Source organism: Choloepus didactylus, chromosome 11, assembly GCF_015220235.1.
Source record: "Choloepus didactylus isolate mChoDid1 chromosome 11, mChoDid1.pri, whole genome shotgun sequence".
Classification (NCBI taxonomy): domain Eukaryota; kingdom Metazoa; phylum Chordata; class Mammalia; order Pilosa; family Megalonychidae; genus Choloepus; species Choloepus didactylus.
Genome location: NC_051317.1, coordinates 47452648 through 47475511, shown reverse-complemented (window position 1 = coordinate 47475511; position 22864 = coordinate 47452648). Strand labels below are relative to the sequence as shown.

At 34.8% G+C, this 22864-nt stretch overlaps 1 protein-coding gene across 3 annotated transcripts in view; it reads left to right on the top strand.

The window, feature by feature from the left end:
- The window catches only part of CDH12 (cadherin 12), a 1151516-nt gene extending 1132930 nt beyond the window's left edge, over positions 1–18586 (top strand). For all 3 annotated transcript variants that reach the window (XM_037799128.1, XM_037799130.1, XM_037799129.1), the window contains 4 exons: positions 6818–6939; positions 11298–11415; positions 14710–14961; positions 17465–18586. In XM_037799128.1, the coding sequence (XP_037655056.1) occupies positions 6818–6939; positions 11298–11415; positions 14710–14961; positions 17465–17961 (989 nt within the window). In that variant the 3' untranslated portion in view covers positions 17962–18586. The remainder of the gene's footprint in view (positions 1–6817; positions 6940–11297; positions 11416–14709; positions 14962–17464) is intronic.
- The last annotated feature ends 4278 nt before the right edge of the window (positions 18587–22864 follow it).

Sequence of the window (22864 nt, the reverse complement as noted above, 5' to 3'; positions counted from 1 at the left end):
CAGCCATTTTGAAACCAGAACTTTGGAGCAGATGCCAGCCATGTGCCTTCCCAGCTAACAGAGGTTTTCTGGACACCATTGGCCATCCTCCAGTGAAAGTACCTGATTTCTGATGTGTTACCTTGGACACTTTATGGCCTTAAGACTTTCACTGTGTAACCAAACAAACCCCCTTTTATAAAAGCCAATTCATCTCTGGTGTTTTACATTCCAGCAGCATTAGCAAACTAGAACAGTTTTTGGTACCAGAAGTGGGGTGCTTCTGTGGCTGAGTTTGCAAATACCAAACATATTGGAATGGCTTTTTAAATGGATAAGGGGATGATTGTAGAAGAATTGTGAGGAGCTTGATAGAAAAGGCCTAAACTGCTTTGAAGAGACTGTGGAAATATGGACTCTAAAGATACTTCTAATGAGGCCTTGAACAGAAGCAATGAATGTGTTGTGAACTGGAAGAGAGGCAATCCTTGTTTTAAAGTGGCAGAGAATTTGGCAAAATTGAGGCCTGGTTTCAGATGGAAGGAAGAATTTGAAAGTGACAACCTGGAATACTTAGCTGAGGAGATCTCCAGATTATGTGTGGAGGATGTACCCTGGCTTCTCCTTGCAGCTTATAGTAAAATGTGAGTGGAGAGAGATAAACTTAGAACTGAACTCTTGGGTTCAAAGAAACCAGAAGCTGATGGCTTGGAAAATTATGAGCTTCCAGGTGGTGGAATCCCAGAAGCTACAGCCCAACTTGAGGATGTAACCAAACATGGAACCCAGCTGCCATTTCAGTACAAGCCAAGATTGGAAAAGGAGTTAAGCAGAAAGGATTTGTGGAAAGTCCTATTGTCTGATGGCCTTGACCCCTGTGTAGTTCATGTGAAACCAACAGAATTTTTGCAAGATCTTTATAGACAGAGCCACTGCCAGTCTGGACTGGAGGGGATAGACAAGGAACAAACTGAAGGATAAATTTCTCAAAGACAGAGCCATGGAGGTTGAGGTCTGGAGTCAAGAAGTCTTGGACTAGGAGAGTGGAGTGACCCACATGCATGGATAGGGTGAGTTTGCCCCAGAGGTCAAGGGTGGGCCTTCTGCCTCAATGCTCTGGAAGAGTTTTGCCACCCCAGGATGCAAAGAGGATGGAGAACATTCCCAGGGACTTGGGGAGAGCCAGGCTGCCACCCCACTGTTCTGAAGAGGTTGAGCGTGTGCTCCAGAAATGGAAGGGAATCCGGGTGCTGCCCCGATGTTTGAGGAGGGTGGAGCCGAGAAGGTGGTCTCCCTAATGTATTGATATGTTGGAAAACCCACCCCAGCATTTGGAGAGGAAAGGGCTGCTGCAAAGGCCCTTAGGAAGGTTTAGACTCCCGCTCTCTCAAGCCCCAAGGATGCACCAACGTTCTGTTAATGACTCTCAGACTTTAAAATCTAATGGAATTTGTCCTGAGGGTTTTAGGAACTGTTTTGGTCCTGTTAACCCTGTTTTCCTTACTCTTTTTCCTTATGGCAGTGGGAATGTTTATCCTATGAATGTCCCTCCTTTGTATATTGGAAGCACGTAAGTTGTTCTAAGTTCACAGATCCACAGCTAAAGGCGAATTATGCCTTAGGACTGACCACACCTATAATTGATTTTGATGGGATCTTGTACTTAACTATTGTTACTGAAATGATTTCAGTTTTTGTGATATTGTGATGGGATGAATGTATTTTGTATTTGGAAAGAATATGTTTTTCTGGTGTCCGGGGGTGGAATGTGCCAGTTTGAATGTATTATGTCCCCCAGAGAAAGCCATATTCTTGATGCAATCTTGTGGGGCAGGCAGATTAGTGGGGATTATGTTGGAACATTTGAATTAGGTTGTTTGCATGGAAATGTGCCCCACCCAACTGTGGGTGATAACTCTGATGAGATAATTTCTATGGAGGCATGGCCCCACCCATTCACAGTAGGTCTTGATTACTGGAGCAGTATAGAACCTCAGACAAAAGGAGCCAGCTTGCTACAGCCAAGAGGGACACTATGAAGAAAGCACAGGAGCTGCAGATGAGAGACATTTTGAAGATGGCCGTTGAAAGCAGATTCTTGCTCTGGAGAAGCTGAGAGAGGACAGATATCCCAAGTGCAACTAAGAGTGACATTTTTGAGGAACTGCAGCCGAGAGAGGAACATCCTGGGAGACAGCCATTTTGAAACCAGGACTTTGGAGCAGATGCCAGCCATGTGCCTTCCCAGCTAACAGAGGTTTTTTGGACACCATTGGCCATCCTCCAGTGAAGGTACCTGATTTCTGATGTGTTACCTTGGACACTTTATGACCTTAAGACTTTCACTGCGTAACCAAACAAACCCCCTTTTATAAAAGCCAATCCATCTCTGGTGTTTTGCATTCCAGCAGCATTAGCAAACTAGAACAACCTGCCACAAATGTCTTTGCAGTAATGGTTAGGCCAGTGCTTGCTCGACCTGACACCTGAACACCATCACCTGGCTGAGTTGACACATGAACCTAACCATCAGAAACAGAATAAACTCATTATGCATGCTAGAGTGTGGATGAACCTTGGGAACATTATGTTGAATGAAATTAGCCAGAAACAAAAGGACAAATACTGCATGGTCTCAGTAATATGAACTAACTAAAATGAATAAATGCTGACAGTTCAAGTTAAGAACACAGGCTATCAGGAGATAAAAAAAAATGGCGGAGATTGGGCATCTGATCCTGAAGAAGTACAGAACATTCAATGGGATTGATTATAAAGATCCATAAATTGATCACACAATACTATCTGATGGTAGCACCATACTGTAAGTATAATGAATAAAGCTGAGTGTGAGTATGGTTGAAAGAGGAAGGCTAGGGTCATGTATGACACCAGAATGAAAGATAGAGGATAAAATCTGGGACTGCATAACTTGGCAAAAACTAGAGTGGATAATGATAGCATTTGAATGTAGAAATATAAGATAGTTTTTACATGAGGGAGAACAAACAAATGTCAGCATTGCAAGGTGTTGAAAATGGGATGGTGTGCTTGTTTGAATTTGTGTACCCCATAAAAAGACTATGTTCTTTTAATCCACTCTTGTGAGGACCTTTTGAGTAGATTGTTTCCATGGAGATGTGACCCACCCAATTGTGAATGGGACCTTTTTATTAGATTATTTCCACGGACGTGTGACCCCACCCATTCAAAGTGGCTCTTAATTAGTTTACTGGATTCCTTAAAGGATCCAACACAGGCCAAGACACTAAAAGAGAAAATGCCCATAGGCATTTTGGAGACAGCCACTGAAACCAGAACTAGGAGAGAAGATAGGAGATGAAGCCCAGAATTTGCCCTGGAGAAGCTAGGAATGAACCCCAGATTCTTAGAGAAAAATGCCCTGGAAGAAACAAGCAAGGAAACACAAGTGCTGAGAGAGAAAAACTAAGACAGAAGCCCAGAGTCATTTTGGAGGAAGCAACAGAAACCAGAAACTAACACTGGGAGAGGCCCAGCAGACTCTGGCCATGTGTCTTCCCATGTGACAGAGGAACCCCAGATGCCATCAGTCTTTCCTCAGAGAATTTATCATCCTATTAATGCCTTAATTGGGACATTTTCATGGCCTTAGAACTGTAAATTTGTGAACTAATAAATGCTCATTTTAAAAGCTAGTAAATTTCTGGTATTTTTATTCTGGCAGCTTTAGCAAACCAGAACAGATGGCATATGGGATAAAATAAATCATAGCGATCTAGAATCCATATTTAACAGTGACATTTTAATATTCTTCCATTAATTGTAACAAAGCCAATATACCAAAGCTAAATGTCAACAGAGGATGATATAAGGGAGGAGTATGGAATTCTTGTTGTTGTTGTTGTTTCTCCTGTTTATTTAATTTTATTTTTCTTCATTCTTTGTTTTTTTTTTTCCTCTTCTTTTTCTGCGGGAGAAATGGAAATGTTGTCATATAAATTGTGGTGGTGAAAGCATATCTAAGTGATTATACCAGGAACTATTGATTATTCACTTAAGATGGATTGTATGGTGTGTGAATAAAACTTTAAAAAATAAACAGAAAGATTTGAGTGCTGGAGAAGTGGAGAGAGAGATATAACTATTCACTGTTGGTAGAGAAGTAGAACAATGCAGGCCCTCTGGGGGGTAGTGGGGTGGTTCAGCAGGTGGCTAAGTATAGGGTTGCCATAAGAAAGCAGGGACACAAATGGGCAATTGCACACTGGTGTTTATGGTGGCAGTGTTCACAATTTTCAACAGGGTACATCGACGTGTGAATGGAAGGGTGAACTGTGGTATATACTGACAATAGAACATTGAACGGCTACAAGAAGGAATGACATTGTGAGGCATGCAACTGTGTAAATGAACCTTGAGGACATTATGTTGAGTGAAAAAAGCCCGAAACAAAAGGACAAATATTGTTAAGGCCTCAGTAGTATAAACTAACTGAAATGAGCAAATGCTGAGAATTGAATTCAAGAGCATAGGTTATCATGGAATAGAACATGGGTACAGATTGGGCAATCGTCAATGCAGGAGTACAGAGTGTTCAATAAGGCTTATTTTAAAGGTTCAAAGATTGTAAGCTCTTACAGCAGTCACCTCTATTCCTGAGTTTTATCTGTTATTTTAGAGATGTTTATTTAGTGCAATATTTATATTCTGTGTAGCACACTAACTTAATCTGTATGGTCAGTTTTTTCAATCAACATAATTACATGGAACCTAGAATAGAGAATGAGATCTTATTATTCTGTATGGGCTAATGTAATATCCTTATATGTCATAGAGTATTTTGGGCAGAAAATAAAAATAGTATCTGCAAAGTCCCCTTGAGGGACTGGGGAAAAATGTGGAAATATTAAACTTCCTCACCAGGGTAATTCTTGATATTCTCACCGGTTTTGGGGACTTCCAATTTATGAGTCAAGCCCTTGATTTTGGGGTTTGCCCTTGTGAAATTTATTCCTGCAAGGGAGAATCTAAGCCTACTTATAATTATGCCTACGAGTCACCCCCAGAGAACCTCTGTTGTTGCTCAGATATGGCTTCTTTCTCTCAGCCAACTTTGCAAATGAACTCACTACCTTCCCACTTATTTCGAGCATGACTCCCAGGGGTGTAAGTCTCCCTGAAAACATGGAACATGTATCCCAGGGATGAGCCTGGCCCTGGCATCATGGATTGAGAATGCTGTCTTTACTAAAAGAGGGAAAAGAAATGAAACAAAATAAATTTCAGTGGCTAGGAGCTTTCAAATAGAGTTAAGAGGTCATTCTGGAGATTATTCTTATACATTATATAGATATTCCTTTATAGTTTCTAGTGTGTTAGAATAACTAGAAGGAAATACCTGAATCTGTTGAACTGTAATCCAGTAGACTTGATTCTTGATGATGTCTGTATAATTATATAATTTTTATCAAGTGACCATGTGATTGTGAAAATCTTGTGATCCAGTGTATGGGCAGATGTGTAATACAATAAAGCCAAAAAATAAATATAAATAACTAGGGGGATGGGATAAAGGGTATGGAATGTCCCTGGTATTCTTTTTTATGTTTATTATTTTTTTTATTTTGGTGTAATGTAAATGTTCTGAAATGATTGTGGTGATGAATGCATAACTGTATGATGATACTGTGAGCCATTGATTGTATATTTTGGATGGATTATATGGTTTGTGAATATATCTCAATTAAATTGAATTTTAAAGAAACATAGTCCAGAAAGAGAGTTTAAAATATATTTTGAATCTTCAGTGATACTTCAGATGAAGAATTTAACATCTAAACCAGTCAATAACTAAGATATGGTGGAACAGACATGACCTTTAGGTTCTCATAGTCTTGGGTTTGAATCGTAACTCCCCATCATCCTAGCTGTGCGAACCTGGTCAAAGTCCTTCAACAATTTGAGACACAATTTATCCATGTGTAAATCTATAGAGCATAGTAATGACTTCATAAGGCAAAATTTTATATTCATCAAGAATAAAAACCTATACTTCATGTTTGCCCTCATTTGTTTAATTTACTTTTTCTAGTTTTCTACAACAATTGAAAGGGATGAAGAGTCAATAGTTATGCCAATACTTTGGATGGATTTTAGTAGACACACATTTTCAAACCAACATTCCTTTTGATATTGTAGGAAGAAAATATTCTTTAACCAAATTTGCTTATGATTTCCTTCTTTTATCAATAGCCAGTAATTTCAGGGAATTTCCTGGCTTCCCCAAATTCGTCTCTTAATTTTACTTTCTTAAATATGTTATTCTAATTTTCATATATGAAAATCCTTCTTGTAATTTATCATTCTTCTTCCCAGGACAAAAACTGTTTAATACAGGAGGGACCATTTTGAGAAATTCATTTATATATGTACATGTTTCTTTGTGGAGCATTTTAATTCTGTGGGCGTAACATAGGAAGACATTTTTATCCAATAAAAATATGAATATTAGTTCTATGAACTAACCTTGGTATTATGGTTAGGTCTTTCAACCAGAAATGATCTACAGTTGTGAAAAATATCAGCTAAATGGTTGGCCTTATTTTGGCAATGAGTTACAGGGATAAATTCTGGTTTAGTGCACTATTAGTGCTCTGACACCCAAATGTTGATTCTTCTCATTTATATTTTTATGATCTTGTAGTTGATACGACACCCTCAGAATTTCCCATATTAGGAAAGGCTCATTGGATTCTATATGAAGGATGATTTTTAAAAATTTAAATACTATGTACTATGGAAGCAATAACTGGTAATGCTTTGTAATCATCTTCTCTCTTTTTTGTGTTTTCAACAGGTAACCCGTTATTAACAAGCAAAGTCAATGTACTCATAAATGTCCTAGATGTCAATGAATTTCCTCCAGAAATATCTGTGCCGTATGAAACAGTTGTGTGTGAAAATGCCAAACCAGGACAGGTATTTTACCAATGTTGTTCATGAAGAGTATATAGAGACCCAATATACGTATGTGTTTTAGATTATATGTCTATACATGAATTTACATTCATATATGTAATTTTCTGGATCAGTCATTTTCATAAGAAATAGTAAACTCATAAGTCATAAGAGATATTAAACTCTTGTGAATCAATGGTAGAATGTATGGATTTAGAAGTAATATCACAGGGGATAAAGAGTTGATCTAGTAAGCATTCTTTGTCTGATCAAGAGGTCTACAATTGCAGATTCTTTTGATTATCCACTTTATTACTGTGGAATTTCTAAAGAACTTGTGATAATGAACCTGGTGAGCAACCAGCTGTATTGTATGTTTCTCTAGAGAATTTCTTCCCTTGTTCATGTGCTTTCATGAAGGGGTACAATGAGCTTTAAACTTACTATAAAAGTAAAGCCTTTCTTCTCTGTTTGCCTCAAGGAGAACATCTGGGTTATTCAAAATTTCTAAAGTACATTTTGCTTATTTAGAACAAATTGCTGTGGGGCTGGGGGTGGAAACCTTTTCTGTCCAGGAGATGCTATGGGGCAGGATCACACAGTGTAAGTTGATGTCAAGATCCAGATTTTAGGTCAGTTGGTGGTGGGTAGCCCATATTTTTTTCTACGCTATTATAAATAAATAAATGAATACATAAGATAAAGGGAATTAGTAGTGTGAAAATTAAAAGATTGTGTCATGAAACAAGAATATGATTGATTCAACACTGTGTACTTAATTTCCCTGTCCCCTGGTGACCTATATTCTAGATAATGACTCTATAAGATTGTTTATTCTAATTAGTTCAAATCTATGCAATTATACAATATTTGTCCTGTCATGTCTAGTTTATTTTACTTAACATGATGTCTTCAAAGTTCAACCATGTTGTCCCATGTATCAGAGCATCATTCTATTTTAGGGTAGACTATTCCACTGTGTGTATATGCGACATTTATTTTTCCATTCATTGTTTTATGGACATGGGTTGCTTCCATCTTTTGGTAATTGTGAATAATGCCATTATGAATATTGTTGTGCAGATATATGTTTGAGTCACATATCTGTGATTTCAAAGTGCTCTCAGTACTTTAGAGTATATACATATAAGGAGGATTGCCAGGTCATGTGGTAGTTCTATGCTTAGCTTTCTGAGGCACTTCCAAACTATCTTCCTCAAGGGCTACACCATTTTACATTGCCACAAGCAATGAATGAGTGCTACTGTTTCTTCACAGCTTATCCAGCACTTGCTGTTTTCTGTTGTTGTTGTTGTTTTATTTTTAATAGCAGCCATTCTAATGGTGTGAAATGGTATCTCATTAAAGTTTTGGTTTGCTTTTCCCTGATAGCTAATATGTTGAACATATGTTCACGTATTTCTGGCTGTTTGTCTGTCTTCTTTGAGGAGATGTCTATGCAAGTATTTTGCCCATTTTTTCAACTAGTTGGTTTGTTTGCCCATTTGTTGTTAAGGTGAAGGAGTTCTTCATATATTATGGATATTAAATCTTGATCAGTATGTGGTATTTTCTCCCATTGTGTAGGTTGTTGTTTTACTTTCATGATATAGTCATTTGAGGCAGAAAAGTTTTTAATTTCATGAGGTCCCATTTATCTATTTTTTTCTTTTGTTGCTTGTGCTTTGGGTGTAAAGTCTAAGAAACCATTGCCTAACACAAGATCCTGAAGATGCTTCCCTACATTTTCTTCTAGGAGTTTAATAGTTCTGGCTCTTATATTTAGGCCTCTGATCCATTTTGAGTTGATTGTTGTATTGTTGTATATGATGTATGGAAGAGATCCTCCTTTGTTTTTGTTTTTTTTTGTTTGTTTGTTTGTTTTTTTTGGCAAATGGTGTCCAGTTTTCCCAGCACCATTTGTGGAAAGATTGTTTGTTCTCAATTCAGTGATCTTTGTCACCTTGTCAAAATCCACCTATAGTTTTTAATAGGTTCAGGAGATGCACTTAAACAAAGTTGTAAGTCTTTGTTACCTTAATTTTGCACACCGTATTTATGTGGGGAAACTTTTTCAGTGCCTGAAGTAGATGCTTCATGAGTGTACAAAAATGAATAACTTGATTTGGTTATTTGAGAAGTTAGAGGAATTTTACCAAAATTCTACAACTTAGCTATTTTGCACTTTCCAGAAACACACAAAAAGCCAATCCTTGATCTTTCAGGTAATTAGGAGCATTAATTATATCAGATCAATCGGAACTAGTAATGCACAAGATGAAATTAAATGGAAGCCTTTTGGGAATATTGCTGTGTTTAAGATTTGTATGTCTGTCTAATAAATTAAAGGGGTAAAATGTAGGGAACAGTAGAAAGTACTAGAGATCACCTTTATTTTGTTCTATTTCATAAATGCTGAGGGGTCTGTTGGGTCCTTAGAAGCTGTTTTTCTAATAAATAGTTGTTGAGTTTTTCGTAGTTACTGGGAAACAATTACATACAAAGCATAACATAGTTCTATTTTATAAGACAGGAGCCCACTGTGTTTTCAGGGAGTGTGGGAGTGTGGTTTATGAGCACTTTCTGCTGTTGACCCCAGCCATTTTGCCCCTGGCCTGGGAAATATCTATCTCTACTATGAGGCTGTACTAAAACCTCTCTCTTTCTCTCTCTTGCTTGTTTGCTTACTCTAGCTCTAGCTCTAGCTATCTCTTTCCCCCTCACATCTCCCTCTCTCTCTCTCAATCTAGCTATAATATCTATCTGATCTTTCTTCTTTTGAAGACAGCAGGAAAACAGAGAAAGATGATAGTCTATAAAGAGTAAAGATTTATACTGGAGCAGATTTTTCCTATACAATGACTTCCAAGTGACAGTTCTACATTTCCTATACAGTGACTCCCAAGTGACAGTTCTACATAAGTGCTGATCTTTAATAAAGTTTTCATCTGTGTATACTACTTTAAAGAACTTCTTTATTCTAAAATCATGTTCTTTATACTTTTTGGTGTCTTATATCTGTAATTTAGTAAATTATGATGCTGGTAGTTAAAAGAAAAACAAAACTTGACAACCATATCTCAGTCCTCAAATAATTTATAGAAATTTTACCAATGAAATATAGTGATCTGAAGATATTGGTCTAAATAAAGGAAAGCTGGAGTTGGATCTGGACCTTGTGGTAATTATTGGACTATGTTGCCATGTTCCAAGATCTGGATTTTTGGTGTTGAATGATGAAAATCCTCACCCATGAAAAAAGTGAATAAATCCTGGGCAGCTGCTTGACTCATTCACACTAACACAAGAAACTGACATTGAGACTAGAGGATGAATTTGTTAAATTATGAATTATTAATAGTGCCTGGTCACTAAAGACTCAGTGACCAGTACATTTCTCTTTGGTGCAGATATATGGCAAGGTAGATTAGAGTTGTAAGATTGGGTTTTAAGCATGGAATGAGAAAAAAAAAAGCAGTAAATGAATCACATGTTTAAAGTCATCAATATTAGATAACCTGATGTGTACTTTACACACTGGGACCAGAATAACTCATTGCTTAGTCAGCACACTGCCCTCTCTGAGTACCACTCTCACTTTCTGAAATTCTGACTGATGTGCTGCTCTTAAATACATTCATAAATAATGCCTCAGAGCTGTCCTGATTTGCTTATTTGTGTAGTGAACTGTCAGGTTCACAGTTTGACTCTCAGAAGTTATTTCAAAACACCAAATTCTTACGGGCATCTTACTGAAGTAACAGAATTTTAACTACAACCTATGGGAGCAATTTAGGAAAAATTTCTGAATCGAGTTGAGAGTGTTTGCCCTTTTAAAAATTCTATGACAACACAATTTTTGTTCCTTCCCAATGGGGAAAAACAGACATAACAACAAGATACATATTCCTTGTTTCTCTCTTTCTTATTTTATTTATTCCTGAAACTAAAACTCATTATCACAAACATAAAAGTACTAAAATTTCACTATTGCAAGGGCTTTTGAATAATCAGAGATTTTGTTTCCAGTAAACATTTTCATATTTAGCCAAAGAAAAACTATCTAATTTAATTTAAAATGCAAGCAAGTACATTTTAATTTTGTTTTGCTTATTAATGACAATTTTCAAAGCTGTTAAGCTTTATGGTTAGGCAGATATTGATTTGGAATTAGTACAATTTGTAATTGTACCTGCCATTACTACCTGTAAATGTTTAGAGACTTTTTTTGTAAATGACTAGACCACTGACATAAATCCTAAACACATCATTACTCTCCACCTGCATCATGCCTCACTAAGTCAACATATTAGCCTGCTATTTAAAGTTCCCTTTGAAACCGATGGCTGATTTTAAGTTTAATCTCAACTTTGTTTCAGATAATTCAGATAGTCAGTGCTGCAGACCGAGATCTTTCACCTGCTGGGCAACAATTCTCCTTTAGATTATCACCTGATGCTGCCATCAAACCAAATTTTACAGTCCGTGACTTCAGAAGTAAGTTTAAATATATTAAAATATAATATATATATATACACACACCAGAGAATTACAAAATGCTATAGCTAGCAGTAATTTATATATTTAATCTATATAGACTGATGCAAGTTGCTTCAACGTAAAATGTGAAAAGTCCCCTAATGAGTCTAGCCAACAAAAGGCTATCTGGAAAAATGCATACTTTCTCAGTTTTAAATATATCCATTTGTTCGACATTTCCTTTTATATGCAAATAAGTAACTTGGAATTAAAATTATATAGGTTTACATTCTTGCTTCATCACTTTGTAAATGGCAAGTTCTTAAATATATACAATTATACTAAAAGTGTCAACCTTATAGTATTTGTAGTTTATTTGCAAAGATTATGTACAAAAGTTGTTAACAATGACTGTATCAAATTACATGTGAGATAATTTCAGCTACTAACCCTGCCATCATATCAACACGTCACTTCAACTACAAGTAACACCACCACCGCTACTACTGCTCTTCCAATATTAATCTGCTATTATTACAACCACTAAGAAAACATAAAGGACACTGGATTAGCAATATGAAGGCTGAGTACTGGTCAGTTACTCTGATTTTATTAGCTTCTGTGACCTTGGCTATTCTTTCTCCTCTGTTTCAATATTCTATGAAATAGGAATTAAAAATACCTGATTTTATAATATTGGTTACTTGTGAATATAAATTAGGGTATGTATATTCATATATATTTGACCATGTCCATTTATTTATCCACAAATTTAGTAAAAAAAACTAGATTCTATGATTATAGAACAAATGAAAACAATTGTGATGATATTTCATAGAAGTCAAAGCATGTTTCTGAAATCTTAGTTTGCTGGAAATAATTAGGGGAAGGAAATTAGGGTTCCCAAATTTTGTCTCTAAAAGAAGTTCAGTATGGTTTGCTGAATCAAGGGTAATGTGAGGATGGATGTAAATGAGGCAGGGTATTAAGATTCTTACAAATAGAGTGACCACATAACTTACCATAAAAGCTGTACCAAACTGGTACTTAGCAATATTAATAATTTTAAATCAGAGCAGCAGACAGGAAATACAGCTGACTAAGACAAATTATACCATAGGTTCACTGTTTCTATAAGCTAATGAAACAGACTATAACCTATGTCCAACGACTAGAGAAGTCTTTGAAAGTTCTGGGCAAGATTAAGACATATTCAAATTTGCATTTTAGGAAGATTGGTTTGGATGCAGCATGGTAAAGAAATTACAAGGAGAAAAAACTTATTCTCATCTATTGCAATAATTGAGTGAGAGAGTCATAGATTACTTTAGTGGCTGTGAAGAGGGAGACAAGTAGATGGAGATAATAGTTGATGGGGATTAATTCTAGATGCCCTAGGTTTGATATGGGAATATCAGAGAGAAGCAGACAGATCAGACTTCCAGGTCACTAGCTTGGGCAAGTAAGTTGAGAGTCACACCATTCACCAATCATATTTTCCATCCATGTATCTTTGCTGTAGAAACTGTATCACATTAATTGTGATAATAAGAACGAAATCATCCTCCCTTATAGCACAGTGTTTTCTCACAGTCTGAAATTTATTTCCCCTAATCTGACACTTATCATATTCCTCATTTTATCTTAGATTATGTTTGTAACTGTGAAGTTTTTTTTTTAATTTATTTAAACAGATAGAGGCCATTTTAAGGGCATAAACAAGGTTTAATATGTACTTTTCTTCCTGCAATGGAGGTACAATTAGTTTCATATGTCCATTTATCAATAAATAATAGACTGAAAATAAATTTAATTCACTAGGCAGCCTTTGACATCAATTGATTTCAAGAATAATAAATTCCTGCCTTCTCCAAAATACCAAGTGCAGATATAGCAGTTTCTCCTTATTTTCTGTTTATATTAATCATTTTCACCCAGGCTTTGAACTTTAATCATTGACTGTTCCTTTTTCCCAGCCTCAAGAATTCAACTGTCATTGCTGAAGCTTCAATGTAACATCAACATGTCTCCATTTTTCCAGTACTACTTACATCACAATTGCTTGGCATTAATTCTTACTGGAAATATTGTAATAGACATATTTTGCATCTTGGTTTTCTGTTTCTCAATTTTCAATTTTCCTCTATATAATAAATACAAATTAATCTCTCCATAGCATATTCTAATCATATCGCATAAAGTTTTTTCATCTGCAGTGACTGTGAGAAGTTGCCTGATTTTTAGTTGTTGAAATTAGTGTCTACATAAAGCAGAACTAAATATTGAAACAGTGACGTTTTTCTGAGAGACCTGTGTTGCACTGAGTAATATATTTTTCTAAATTCATTTCATCTGATTCCCAAGTGAGTATCATACATATAATAAATATTCCTAGATTTATAAAAATACAAAGCATATCAAAGAATTATTTTAATAGACATTCAAAAATGAAATATTGCTATGAAGAAAACAAAATATTTGCTTATATGTGTAGAGATAAATGAAGAGAAAATGCATGCAAAATAACTTTCAGTACAAATACTAATTATATTTATGTAAATTAAAGTTTTATTTCCTTGGGTTATTCCAAGTAGCTATTGCTATCAGTGATTTATTTGAATTAATACAAATAATTTTTAAATTATATTAAAATGATGATTGTTACAGTTTATGGTATTTAAAATTCTTAATATATCATGTTTTTATCACACATTGTTTTCCTTTGAATTCAATGTTTCTTAATCTAACCAATTTGCAAGATACAAAAGTGAGAGTATATCTAGCTATCCATTCCTCTATCATCTATCATCTGTCTACCTATACAATTGTAGATTTGAAAAAAAATCAAGCTTTAATCTGCAATAATCAGTCAATTTTTGTTGTATTTTAAAGGATAGTTTCTTAGATAAGATATTTTACCCATTCATACATTGAAATCTTTTCTAACATGTAAGCAAACATCCACAAAAATACATTTTTTTTCAATGAGATTTGGATGTTGGGGAAAATGGGTCAACACAGCACATTTCTTGCCTTGTAAATGCAGAAACTCATATTTTTTTTACATTTTTTTCTGAATAGAAAATTTAATTCTTACACCAGACAAGATTAATGTTTCGTCTTCCCCTAAGGACTGTTTTGATTACATTCGATGGCATTTGGGCATTTTTTCATAATGATAAAGGAAAGAATTAAAATATGGGTACATTTTACTGATTCAAGAAGAGCTTCTGACTGTTCAACAGATACCAACTTTAAGATTTGAAGTGAAGCTCACAGTAATCCTCTTATCATAAATGTCATGTTTTGTAGACAACACAGCTGGAATTGAAACCCAAAGAAATGGATACAGCCGCAGGCAGCAGGAGTTGTATTTCCTCCCTGTTGTAATAGAAGACAGCAGTTATCCCGTCCAGAGCAGCACCAACACAATGACTATTCGAGTTTGTAGATGTGACTCTGATGGTGCCATCCTATCTTGCAATGTGGAAGCAATTTTTCTACCTGTAGGACTCAGCACTGGGGCTTTGATTGCAATCTTACTGTGCATTGTGATACTTTCAGGTTTGTGTCAATCTCTATCTTCCTCTTTCTCCACTGTCTGTCTCTCCCTTTAACTTACCATGTAAATCAGTTTTTTGGCATTGAGTTGACATCTCTTGATAGTCTGTACTGAATTACATTTTTATTAAAGTTCACTCTGTATTTCTTACCTCAGGGATATATATATACTATTAAGAATAAGTAAATGACATCGTATAAAAATGCAAAAATATATTCAAGTCCTAAGGGATTTTTAAGGGACAGTTTGTGGCCCTTGTTGCAATTAAACTCCCTATAACAAATATCCATTTACAACAAAGCTTTCTTAATTCATTCTACCTCCTGGTAATTACTGTTATATAATGAGAGATTATATAACCTTTTTTTAATACCAGAATAGCAACAGTCGTCAAAGTCCAATTCAATAAAGAAAGGAAGGAAGGAGAAAGGAGAGGAAAGAAATAGGGAAAAAGTGAAGGGACACCCCAATTTTTTTTTCTGTTCAATCTGCCTTTCAGAAATAGATTATTCTACTTTTCTTACATCTCCTTGCATAAAAATTCTAACCATCTCCATTAGAACAGAACAGAAAAGTCTAAAATATCTAGAAGCAATGAGAAGGAAAAGGATGGAAGTAAATGTATTCTGTAACATCTCTGTGCAAATAAATATAAACCTACTTAAGGGGTTTCCCTTTTCCATCAACTCTGTTTCACTGGCTCTATTTCACTTAGCAATTCCCTGCCTGATTCCCAAAACTCAAGGTAGATTTTCTGTTTTACCTTTCATTTCTGTAAATTCAAATTGCAACACATATACAATTGGGAGCCACTGCATACTCAGCTTATATATGCAAGTTTATTTAACCAAAAGCTTTTCTGAAAAAATGTAGATACCCATTTATCTCTAGGATTTTGAACACAATTTGTTAAAAAAAAAAAAAGACAGAAATAAATAAAATAAAATAAAATAAAATAGTACTGTGTAAAATAAAAGGCATTATACAATAGTTTGCAGAAAAGCATTCTGTGAGTTAGGAGCTCATACTGGGTTAGAGTGTAAAGTTCTAGTCCAATTTGCATGGGGTAGATATTTTTAATTTCACACAAGTAACTCAGGTGTACAGACCCAAAGCATTCTTTATACTCTTAGACTTTATAACAAAGTATTTCTGGTATCTGTCTGTGCTGATGGCAGAAAAATTAGTAAGTAACACTGGCACCTCTGAAATTGAAAATGATCCATTTGGTGATAAACTTCATTTAAAGTGTTCCTCTCTCTTTCTCCTCTCTTTTTCTAAAAGTGATCTAAGTGTCAGGGCATTCTCACGTTAGTCTTGCATGACTTGGCACGTTCTGGATGCTTGCATCTGACCTCTGTGGCTTTCCTGAAGTATAGCAAGGAATCTGCTTAGAGCATGATTATCATGCACTGACATCTGCTGCACTTTAACCCAATTCCTTTCTAAGTGTGCCTGCGCTGTTCCAGGCATTGCACATTTGCTGAGTGTGTGGAGTGAAGGCTGATGTCCATTTTCCTGCTGTGAGGTCTGCTTAAAAATTCATATATCCTTTGACCTCCTTAACCAACTCCAGACCCCTTCACATCTTAGTCATTTTTATACTGTCCCTGGGGTGAGGGGTGAGGAATTTGGAAGTACTTGGGCCTCTGTATTGCAATCTCAATGGAGGAAGTTGGGGATGGGTTATGACAAGGAAAGAGAGCACTGATGTCATCGTTTCTATTTGTGCCTAACTACCTTAAGAAAAAATAAACACTGATTTAATGGATAGTCATAAGACAATTAGGGAAAATGAGAGATTTCTGTAATAAAAGCCTATAAAAATTAAGTTGTTTAAAATATTCTCTAGATTCACAAAGGCAACCCAAATGCTGAGCATTTGGTTTGGAAAATATCTCAATATGGCAGGGCATGTAAATGAAAATAATTTGGAGAACGTAGAACTTAATTCACATAATTTGTGTAGCTGAGGCTTTTACTTTCTTCTTACTTCTTTCTTCTTTCTTTCTTTTTTCCTCTCTCTATTTCTCACTTAATAAATGATTAACATAGTGAAGTTTTTGTGTTTCATTGGAAACACAAGTAATATCACAATTGGGAAGTCTAGTTATGAATGATAACAGACTATAATATGCAATTTTTATTAAATCAAGTCTATATACGTCTCTGTATGTTTAAAACAACAATTACTTTATTTTTTTAATTTTTGAATGCAAACTTTTTCCTGGCATTTAAATATTTTAAAATATGGCACATTTAGATACAAGGATAAGTTTGGGTTTTTTTTGGTAATTTTGTTGTGGTTTATTATTTATAATTTCAAAATTAACTTGACAATGAAAAAATATAAATATATGTAAGCTTTACTGAATACTAGTCTTTTTACTTTGAAAATCATAGGAAGAAATGAAAGCCACCCAGTCCTGATTGTGCCTTTTTACAGAAGAAAAAACTGGCATATTTCCTTTCTGTTCTCAAATTGCAATTTTTGTCTTGTTCCAGCCATAGTTGTGCTGTATGTAGCTCTGCGAAGGCAGAAGAAGAAAGACACCCTGATGACTTCTAAAGAAGACGTCAGAGACAACGTTATCCATTATGATGATGAAGGAGGCGGGGAGGAGGACACCCAAGCTTTCGACATCGGTGCTCTGAGAAATCCAAAAGTGATTGACGAGAACAAAATCCGCAGGGATATAAAACCAGACTCTTTCTGTTTACCTCGTCAGAGACCACCGATGGAAGATAACACAGACATCAGGGACTTCATTAACCAAAGGCTGCAGGAAAACGATGTGGACCCCACCGCCCCACCGTATGATTCCTTGGCAACCTATGCCTATGAAGGGAATGGGTCTGTAGCAGAATCTCTCAGCTCCATAGACTCGGTCACTACGGACGCGGATCAGGACTATGACTACCTGGCAGACTGGGGACCCCGCTTTAAAGTCTTGGCAGATATGTTTGGCGAAGAGAATTATAACCCTGATAAAGTCACTTAAGGGAGAAGCGAAGAAAATTTTAAAAGAAGAAAGAAAGAACAAGAAATACAAACAGAAATCACAGGAACACACACACACACACACACACACACCCACAGGCTTTACACACACACACACACACACACACACACACACCCCACAGGCTTTCCAGGACAAGATTCCTTTGATTATCTGCTTTCTAACAAGATACTCTATTTATCATATTGTCAGTTTTGGTTTATTCTGCCAACACAAGATAAATCCTATAATATGTACTTGCTTTGTTTTGTTTTGTCATTTTGGAAACACACTGAGACAAGCTCAGGCCTATTAAATACAATTTACTGACAAGACAACCTAGAACGAAGATAGCTATCTGGCATCACGGTGGAAGAGTGTTAGATTTTTCTTAATTCCACTAAAGTGCCTATTGAAACTCTTATAATTTAAAGTGGTGTATTGTACACTCTGCTGTGATGAGATTGCAGGATTCAGAGATAAAGAGGACGTAAAACAAAGACATTGTCTTTATGTCATGGAGCAATGGCATCATGCTGACTCTTCTAACTCCTTTTGAGGAAAAAAGAATACTTTCTGAACTCCATCTTCTTAAAATTCAAAGTTCTTTTTTTTTTTTTTTTTTTTTCTTTTTTAACGTGTATGCCAAAACATTAGTTTTTCCTACTTTTCTGGAACACTGAATAATTGTGATAATATCAAATTCAATATGTAAGTCCCAAAATTTAAAAGAAATGCTTGATCTTAACATTAGGTCATATGAAAGGTGTTCATTAAAATGTTACTTTTTTCAAAAAAAATAAAATTGGAAATGAAAATAAAAATATCCCTCTTTTTAAAGAGAGGCCTCAGGGCTCAAACCTAACATTAAAATAAATATTGGTTTTAATACTGTACTTGTATGTGGAAGATTGATTTTAAAAAGTTACCAGATCATTTAAGGCTTCAATCATGGAGAAAATTTCAAGTTACGTCTCTCTGAAATTTTCTGGGAAATAAGTGTCATTAATTTAAACACGGGAGGAGAAATTTCATTACACCTCTTATCAGAGTTTCTTACAATCTAATGACTCTTGGATGAGCAAAGAAAATAAAATAAATATAAAATGTGAGATGCTTTGAAATGGTATAGGATGGATTTATAGTACTCTTAAAAATATTTATTATATGTTACTGAACAAATGAAAAATCTGGAACTTCAGAAAGTTTAAGGCAACGAATGAATCCTAAAATGAACATAAATGCAAAATCAGGCAGCTAATACACTTGTTTTATTAACATGGGTTTCAACTTTCTGAATGTCATTTTTATTGTGTAGACCCAGAGTTACATCTTTGCTCTGTCATCAACAACAATTTTAATCTACATGTTCCTCTACAAGTCCTCTAAGAAGATGCTTCATTTTGTATTTTGATGCACATTTCTAAGACTTACAGTTTTAAGCATACAGTAGACTACACTCATATTATTACTTACAAATGGGTTGTACACGTATCCACACATTATGGAAACATAACAAAATAGATAAATGCAAAATGATAATATAGTTTCTTATTATTATAGTTACAAATGACTACTGAAATATTGACACTATATGGAAAAAAATTAAACTGCCTTATAGATACGTACTGAAAATATGGTGCATATCTAGCTGTATTTGTGAAATATTCATGAATATTTGCTAGGTTGTTAAGGTAAAATGTCACACAATGGAAAATTGGTAGTAAAATGGATTATCTCAGTAATTTGTTTTCAGCCCTATTAGTTATTAAATGCTTACTTTAAAATTACCTAATTAATAATTATGCTTTGCCAATGGGGCTATTTGAATCTGCATTAGAATATCCATCTATTTTAACAGTCTGCAGGGTAGTATGCATTGGGGAATATTTATCTAAATTAAAAAAGACTGATGATGCCCTAGCCATGCTGGAAAAAAAAAGGGAAATCCTGGGTGCCCTAGTAGTGTGATTTGCAATGGAATGATGCATGACCCCCTGAAGAAGGTTGATATGCAAGATTACTTTAGGTTAACAAAATGGTGCTTATCAGGAATTCCTGTAATTTGCATTTTACATTTTGCATTTTGCTAGGGACTCTAGATACTTCTGCATGTGGTAACAGAGCAAAGCAATGACAGCATGAAGAAAACTTGGGAAGGAACAGGTAATTCATTTCAAGCTTCATAATTAAAATAATAAGGAAAAAGTTATTATTGATAGGTATTATTTTCACCAAACTCATAAGCCTTCTTCAGTGCCTACATTTTCTATTTTTGCAACCCCACACAGAGGTTAACAAATATTTCAAGAAAGGGTTGGATTTACAATGAATAAGCCAAACAAGCAAACTTAGCCAAAGAAAAATCTTGAATGGTAACAATTTTAGGCACATGGGAAACCAGAAGAGCAATAAATAAAAAGAGAAGGTCTTTGGCATTCATAAGTTGCATGTTATTATATAGTGTCTATTATATGCTATAGAGAGCATTAGGCCAACCATTTCAATTCTTGTAATATATAGAGATTCTCTTTTAATTATAATGATATGATCCCTGGAATTTATTCAGACAGGTATTCAGCAAAATGAAAAAAAATAAAAGTTCAGAATCTACATTGGGAATTTAGTCTATTAATAATTAAACCATGCTTTTGTTACTGCATTGCATGTTTACCTACACAGAAATATATATGCATTATATGTAACATGTTTTACTTATATGTTTTTTAAATTGCTTTCAAAGAAGTTTTAGATAAACACCCAAGAGTGAACTAAATATCATCTAAAATTGGTTTTGTACAAAGTTATACCCCTAACCAGAATTGTCATATTGGGCAATCTCTCTAACCTCCCTGTGTTCTATTCTCTTTGGTAAAATTAATTTGTTGTAATTGGTGTTATCCAAGTTTCTTCCTAGCTCTGAAACCCCATACCTCTTAAATTCTAATTATGATTATATGACATCCATTAAATCATTTATACATTTTTCACATAAAACTATGAGAAGCATAGATGTGTTTAAAAGATAATGTAAGTAATAGAAATCTTTGGTGTATATATTTGCTGGATTATACATTTAGACACACCACTTCTATCACATCAGGAAAGTGAAGCAACTCTTTCTCTAAGTCATACATATCAAAATTCTTCAGCAGAATCAAATGGTAGAGGAATACATAGGAGGGGAGAGTAAAAAAGTATTGAAATAACTGGAGTTCATATCTTGAGCAAAAGAGAAAACAAACAAACAAAAAAACTGTAGGAAGAAAATATTACAAAGGATGTGCTGTTCCCAATCCTTAAGAGGAGGATATATTAGAAATATTGGAAAAGTTTTACTGTTGGATTATGAATGAGGAGTTCAAAGGAGACTTAAATATTCAGGCATTGCATTTGAACACAGGCTCTGAATATGATGAGGTGAGAAGAGAGTTAGTAAAAAATCAGTAAACAACCTCAGTTTGCTTCCTAACATAAGAGAAGGGGGGTAATTTTATAAGTCTTTCCATAGTTGAACCTTTATTTTTTGCCTTCTCACTTAACTTACAGTTTGGTTAGGGACAAAATTATCATTTGGAATTACTTTTTTACCCTAGTGTTTTGAAGGTGCTTTTCTATCATATTCTAGCATACAAATCAGCTGATGAGATGGACAGATGGCAATGTCATCTTATTCCTTTGTATGTGATCTTATTTTATTTTCATGTCAACACTCAGATTTTATCTTATCCTTGGTGTTATGAATGTTCACAATAATGTGTTGGGATGAATCTTTTGTCATTCTCAAGACTAGACTATCTCAGGTCCCCTTTATTAAGGAGACTCATATTCTTCATTCTGGGAGATTTCATTGTATTTATTCATTGACGGGTTTCTAACCTCTGTTTTTCTCTTCTCTCTGTGGGATTTTTAATATTTTGCATTTGAACCTCCTGATTAAAAAGCTAATTGTATTCTCTTTTAACTATTGTTTACTTTTTTTTATTTTGTTCTCTATTCATGATTTTCTCATCTTTTTCTTCCAGTTCTATGTATTTACCTTGGAGTGATTTTTTTTTTTATTTCAAGAATTTTTGTCTTGTTCTGTTCTCTTTTTCCTTTTACTCTGTTCTTGTTTTGTGTATGATGAGTTCCTTGAACATCTCTACTATTAATTGTAGGAAAAATAGTATTTCAAGTACAGTGTGGGGAGAGAAGGGTATAACTATAATTTCAGTTACTCTCTGTCAACCTCATGTCTCATTCCAGTTCACTGACATATACAATATGCCCAAGGCTTGAACAATCACAGGGTTGTGGTGGAAAGAAAGGTTCTCTTCTTAGCAGCAACATGCTGCTAGATTTTCCATCCAGCGTCAGTCATCTCTCTTCAATTAGCTTTCAAATAATTTACCCCAAATACTTGCTTTCCAATGGATAATATGTCATTCCTTTTGTTGTGTGGATATACACACACACATAAATACATATATACATGCATCTAAAACTATGCATAATAGAAATATATATTAGAAAGTACTTAGAAATGCATATTTCTTTAGTATTTTTTGTCTCAAGATGGAAGGGACATACATATATAAATTCAAACCATCATATTTACTGGAAAGCTGGTTCATGTATTTCAGTTCATCATCAGTTTATGGGCAACAGTGATTTTACATGGTCTGCTCTTCTCAAAACAGCATACTATATCTGGAAAAAGAAAATTGACAATTTTATTGCCTACATCCTTAGTCATAAAACAGTGAGATTGAATCTAGAAATCTAGATTGAAGTTATGAAATATTTAACAGGTTCAATTTGCAATGAATTGCAGACTGTTATTTAAACCTTTTATTCAAATTCCTTATATTTCTTAGTGTCACATTATCATAACAATGATTGAGAATTGATACATTTCACAATT